At 39.1% G+C, this 6,578-nt stretch overlaps 1 protein-coding gene across 1 annotated transcript; it reads left to right on the forward strand.

Annotated features, from left to right (window-relative positions):
- Positions 1–1,316: 1,316 nt before the first annotated feature.
- Positions 1,317–5,685, forward strand: LOC118157102 (solute carrier family 22 member 3-like). The gene is made up of 3 exons (XM_035311341.1): positions 1,317–1,469; positions 3,268–3,433; positions 4,560–5,685. The coding sequence occupies exons 1-3, from the start codon at positions 1,451–1,453 to the stop codon at positions 4,693–4,695; spliced, it is 321 nt and encodes a 106-aa protein (XP_035167232.1). The 5' UTR covers positions 1,317–1,450; the 3' UTR covers positions 4,696–5,685.
- Positions 5,686–6,578: the final 893 nt, after the last annotated feature.

Genomic DNA, 6,578 nt, shown 5'->3' on the forward strand with positions numbered 1-6,578 from the left:
GCCTTGTTGAACTTCATACCGTTGGCCTCAGCCCATCGGTCCAGCCTATCCAGATCCCAAATTATTATTTTATAATAATAACTTAAAATATGATTTCTTTGTAAGAAGGAATGCTTATAGAATGATCCAGAATGTTATCTCAGATAACAAATTTTAAACTACTAAACAAAAATACTTTTAAGGAAAACCTGATTTTTCCAAGGGATATAGGAATAAGGAATATAGGAAGGTGAAAGTGGTGCCATGGCACTGGTTAACTTTAGATATCTCTGCTCAGTGTCTGGCTGTGCAGTTATGATACTGGTACCTTAAGACTGTGTAAATGGAAAGATATTTTTGCTAATTATTAAAATAAGATATTATGTCTAGAAGTACCTGTGCATTAATGATAATGTAATTACAGTAGAACTACGAACATTGTACCTTGATAGCAATCAGTGAATGTGCTGCATCCAGACCATTAGACACTCATTGACAGCACTCAACAAAATTGACCTGATAGAAAATACCCTGATCTTTGTCCCATGTCAATTCTTCTCATAAAACCTTTAGAACAAAATGAACAAACATATTCTTGCTAATAATTTTTGATATGATAAACAACTACACCAGTTTTCACATTTTTTCACAAATTCTTCTTCTTAAAACGGCAACAATAACAACAGCAGAAGAGATCAAGATGGAAATTCTAGTTGTGTTCCAAGGACACAGTTGCTATACAGTTGTTATACAATTGCAGGAAACGGGAAAGTTTTTTTTTTTTTTTCTTCCTTCTGGAATTATGGCTTACCTTCACCTCACCTGCTTATGACACCATTTGCTGGAAGACGAGATGCCTGAAAATGCTAGGCAGACGTGAAAAACAGGTGGTCTTAACCCGAAAGAAAACACTGGAAAATCAGATAAAGTAACTAAAGAAGAAATGTCTTGTTTTCACAGAGCTGGCTGTACTTAAGATTAGGAGACTAATTTATGAAAGTAGAAATCCCCAACAAAATTTTCCCTCATTTCAGTGGTGTCAGAATTATGAACTGAAACATATAGGCCATAGTTTAACTACAAAAATATAAACTGTTTTTTAAAATAAAAGGGGCATCATGAGTTTTAAAATCAGTGATGTCAAGACAGGGATAACTACCATAGGGAAAAGAGCTTCATATCCTGGGGCAAATAGTACAAAATTTCAGGCAGCCTCCATTTGGAACCAGGCAGGTCTCAAAAAGACACCTTGGGATCTAACATTAAAATGAGATGATAAGAAAAAAATCTCCATGTCTATCATTATTTTCACTTTCTTTTCCTTTTCTTCAACAGATATGGCAGAATCCTCATCTACCTGCTCTCCTGCCTTGGAGATGGGATATGTGGAATCATAGTAGCATTCGCTCCAAACTTTACTGTATTTTTGATCTTCCGTTTTCTCCAAGGTGTGTTTGCCAAGGGAACCTGGATGACATGCTATGTGATCGGTGAGAACCGTTATCCTCCTTTTTTTTTTTTTTTTTTTCTGTTCCTGATTAGGAAAAACTGAGGACTGAGAGATGGAGGACAAAGAGTTGGCTATGTCTGCTCTTGATAATAATTTTTCCTTGGAAAAAAGCACTGGCCCTTTGGGCAGCAGATGACGAATAACCCAAGTCCATCCTTTTATTGCACTATCCTGCAAGAAAAGGTGACTGTATACAAAATGTAACTTGGCACTATCTTTGGTCTGGGCTCATGCCAGAACACAATATTTGGGGAAACAGCCACTGGCCTGAGTCCAAACCCTGCCAGGGAACCCTCTAGCAGCTAAACAAGTTAGTTTCCTTGCCTGGCAATGTCTGCTCATTTACTAATACAGAAGTGGCCTCTGAGAATGGCTGCAAGTGCAAACTCTTTTCAGTACTGAGTACAGATATGAGATAGACATGAGCAGCAATGTACTTGCCTGCCTGATCATGAGTTCCAATGGGGAAGAGTGAGGCAGAAGTAATGCACAAGGGCAGCCCAGCAAGAGTGCCATGTCCTTCAGATCTGTCTTGGTTCTGCTCTCATACCCATCACCATGGCACCCCAATATGACTGCACAGCTTGTAGTAGGCAATTCAGTGCAATACAACGCTTCTGTTGATGTTATCTGAGGGCTGTTATGGCTATCTAATCTGTGGACTCCAGTGGGGAGGGATAGGCTATTAACAAACAATTAAGAGGTGGAGGAGCAGAATGTGCCTATGTAAAGTTTATTATTATTATTATTATTAATTACATAGAAGATCACCAAGATTATCAAAATCCATGAAGTAAGCCCAGATTCAAACAGGATGTGCAAATACATACATGGTTAACTTTGTCAGAGTCTGTACATCTTCCACAGAATCTCAGAGGTGTTAACTGCTCTTCCACACTTGGAGGACAGACACTTAGGTGGCTGTTCATCATCCTTTAGCTGAGAGGCTTTGCTCAGTGCCAGGCTGGACATACTGTGTCCAGCGGGGTACATATTAGAATTATTACCTCCTGAAAAGGGAAATGGAAGGGAAACTTTTTTATAAATAGCATCAAAACAGCAGGGATCCAGACTGTTTAGTAGGTTATAGTCATGGCTTAGCGATGAATCTCCTTCATAACAAACTCACTGTTCATGAGAAAAGAATATTGTAATGGAATTTTGATTGACTGCCATGTTCAGAAAGGGAGACTTTCCAGCTCCTTTCTAGAGCATAAAATAAGACGGCACCAACAAAAGCTTCCTACTAGAGATGATACATCAGATCTACTTAAAAAGATCAGCCCTTCCATAATCTACTGTGATAATCCAAAACACAATGGAATTATCATTATATAGCACAAAAATGTGTACTGTCACTGTAATCTATGAGGCCTGACAGAAGTCTTGCCCATATTAACTGTTGGGTGCAGCCCCTGCCACAGGATCCTCTTCTCTGGGGCATGGGCCAAAATAATGCCAGGGAGAGTGCTAAGAATTTGCCACTGAGCATGATCACGATGCGGTCTCAAACCCCTGTGATGGCCCTGTTTAATTAATTAGTTAACATGCAGTTAGAGACCTCTCTGTCTGAAGACCTGTGAGTGAGTTGATGAAGCATCACCCATGCTTGCCCTAGACAACTTCAGTGACACACTTATCAACTGAATATAAGATGCTAGGCTAGACAGATTTGTGAATTGATAAAGCATTATCCTTTCTTGTGTTCCACCACTAATATTCTTCTTTTGAGTTAGGTTTGTTTCTGTGTTGTTTATTTTGGCTTTCTATCTCCGCAGTGACAGAGATCGTTGGTTCTTCCCAGCGGATCATTGGGATCGTGATACAGATATTTTTCACCCTGGGAATTATGATTCTCCCTGGAATTGCCTACTTGGTTCCCACTTGGCAGGGGATCCAGCTGGCCATTTCACTGCCCAACTTCCTTTTCCTGGTCTACTACTGGTAACATTACAGTTGTTGCTCTTGTTGCTATTACTATTGCTATTTGCGCACCTTGAGACCAAAGTCTTTAGTGTGAAAGATGTTGTAAATTAGGAAGAAGACACTGTATGTTGTTGATTTTGTCTTTCTAAATGTTTTTTAGTGAATCACAGACACACACTTTTCTTTTTGTGCCCAGGGTCTCTCTGCCATCAGCCACAGCCAGTCCTTCCCAGAACCCTGCTCTGCTGCTTCTTATCCCAGGACTGGCTGTTTCTCTGTTTAACTTGCCCAGATCTCTTTACCTTGTCTGCTTTTTCCATCAGACATTGTTTCCACCTTTACTTCTAATTATGTACTCAGTTCAAACTTGCCCTGTAGGTCCCATGATTTGGGCAGTATGGGTAATAAAAAGCAGAGCACTATGCCCAGGTGACCATCCATCCCAGGGGACTACAGGAATCCTGTGGGCTGAAAGCAAAGAAGCTAAGCCTCATATCCTCTTCTTGTACATTGTACTGCTTCTTCAAACATTGCCTGTCATTGCTGTGGCACTTTTAAACTGTGAGTCATCTTAACAGTGGGCTAGCAGAGACTGAAACACTGATCTGTAGTCTTGCTTTGGGTTCAGTTTATAAAATCTGTATGTATTTGAGCACATGTGCATTTATCTTATAGTGATACAGTTAGAAACTTCCTGATCTGCTTGTTCTTATTACTACATGTGGGTGATGTTGACTTTCATTAGTTCCTTGCTGTTCTACGGACAGCCTGTCATTTTTTTTTGGTTATCCTTTGACGTACTTTTGATGTACACTGTGGAAATTGAGATGGAGTTAAATGCCTGATCTGCAGGCCAGGTGGATCTAAATAAAGAACCCAGCAAGGGAGGGAAGTCTTTTACACCTGAGAAGTGTTCTCCCTTTTCCAACTTTGCAGAGCATTGATACAGTCTATTTTCTCCTTTCTTATCCTCAAAGATGAAATATTGTACCGGAGACTGTCTGGAAAAGAGTTTTGTCTCCCAAAGACTGAAAAATCAGTGTGTTGGTTATAAAGACAGGAAAAAGGCAAAGGATTTTCTTTACTTAAGGTAGTAAACCCCCTGTTAATGAACCCCCTGTTAATAACTTCTGTGTTCTTACAGGTTTGTTCCTGAATCTCCACGTTGGCTCCTGACGCGCAAGAAGGGAGAGAAGGCATTAAAAATCATGCATGACATTGCAAAACACAATGGGAAATATCTCTCACCACATTACTCAGAGGTATTGTCATCTGTCTGAACTAGAGTTTTCTCTAAGCTTTCCTAATCTTTTGAAGGTTCCGTTTGATTTGTGGGGTGGGCAAAACTCTTGTAGTGTTACACCAGAACAAGATTTTCAGTCCCATACGTACATTGTTATGTTCAAGAGGGTTAAAAGCAAATAGGGTGGAAAGATACAGGCTAAAAAAGGGAGTTTGCAAAACAGTTGAGTCTTTCAGTTGCAACACTCCTACTTTAAAAAACCTTTGGAAAATATGTGAAACTAGCCTGAGGTCCAATGGTATTTCACAGCAGCTACCATTTAAAGTGACAGAGTGAGTGGAGGTGGAAGGATCCACTTCCATGGCTCCTTTGCTAGATCTTTCTTCTACAACCAAAACAGAAGATCGTGTAGAAAACACAACTCTAAATATCAGTTTGATTCCATCCCTATTAGGGAAAACACGTTGAAAAATTCAAAATATGGGAAGCACTGTCACTTTTTAAAAATAGGAAAATATATGTTAGAATTAGAGTCCTCTGAAAAGTGGTCTTGACAGAGCTGAAACGACTGATGCATTTCACATTTCACATTTCACTTTTATGTCATTATAATATTTGCCTCACTTTGTTGGGTAGCATAGCCTGGCTCTTAGACCATGTTTTCCGTTGTATTGGCCCCATGGATTAATGATAACAGATGTGAATGGGGGTTTTGTTGCAGAAAAAACATGTTTTGAGACTAAATGCTATTAACAGTAATGTTCGAAATCATTATCTATAACAGAGAAAACACCGGCAGATTGCTAGCCTGAAGGTGACTAGCTAAACACTCTTTTAGAAATTATTTTCATATTGAAAAGGAACTAGTTACAGAAAATGGCCATTTTTGAGTACACAGTAGTAACATATGCATGTAGCCTACGTATTTGCATATGTGTATACATTCATTCTCACACATATACAAAATTACCATGTGTGACTTTTAGAGTGTCACAGTCTAAAGGAAAAGACTTTGGGTCCAGAGAGGACTGGTATTTCCTGTCAGGAAGGGACATCATGATGTGTATGCTTTGTAGCAGGTAGTTGGCAGACTGGGTTCCCACAGCTTCATATCTTACCTAGTTCTTTCCCATTGCCCTTCTTTATCAAGGGAGAAAGTGAGAATTTAGACCACCTTATCAAAAAAAAAAAAAAAAAAAAAAAAAAAAAGTGGAAATGCTTCACCAAAATCCTAGAATATAATTCTGGAGGAATCCCAAGCAATAAAGTTTGGAACTCTCTTCTTGAAACACCAGACTGCTGTTTCCAAATGCACAGGATTTTATTTATCTGGAAAGAAGAATGCTTCATAAATCAGGCACTCAGACTAAGCAGTTCTGCTTATTCAAGAACATTCTTGCTATAAATATAGACTTTGCATGAAGTGCACACAGGAAGAGGTATATGACAACAGAAGTATCATAGAAACGGCCAGTTTATTTATACCAATGTTAGATTATATTTTTATTTAATGAAGTGTATGTTAGTGGCAGTTAACAAGTTAAACTTCATACAACAGGCTCTATAGAGAAGCTGGGCCCCGACCTATTCTACACATCCTAAGACAGATGAATCTGGACTAATGATTTTTTAAAGTCAAATGTCAAAACTAAACAGATCAACAGAGATGCTGTGCGGAAACTTCAAAAATGAAGTTTTTCTGAATGTTATGTTGTTCAGGGTATATATATTCAGGTTATATATTACTTCTTTAGCCAAGAAATGGGATACAAAAATAAGACTGTTGTACGTTAGTGAAGCATTGTGATAGAGGGAGCTTTGGACTGGTGAACGCTTTGTTGGGTTAAGAGCTGGCTGGATGGCTGGGCCCAGGGAGTTGTGGTGAATGGAGTCAAATCCAGTTGGAGGCCGGTCACTAGT

Source organism: Oxyura jamaicensis, assembly GCF_011077185.1.
Source record: "Oxyura jamaicensis isolate SHBP4307 breed ruddy duck chromosome 3 unlocalized genomic scaffold, BPBGC_Ojam_1.0 oxy3_random_OJ71573, whole genome shotgun sequence".
Classification (NCBI taxonomy): Eukaryota; Metazoa; Chordata; class Aves; order Anseriformes; family Anatidae; genus Oxyura; species Oxyura jamaicensis.

Excerpts from the sequence above, each read along its gene's own strand:
- LOC118157102 (XM_035311341.1), top strand. Across the intron at positions 3,434-4,559 it reads CTTTTCCTGGTCTACTACTG|GTTTGTTCCTGAATCTCCAC; the intron begins GTAACATTACAG and ends GTGTTCTTACAG.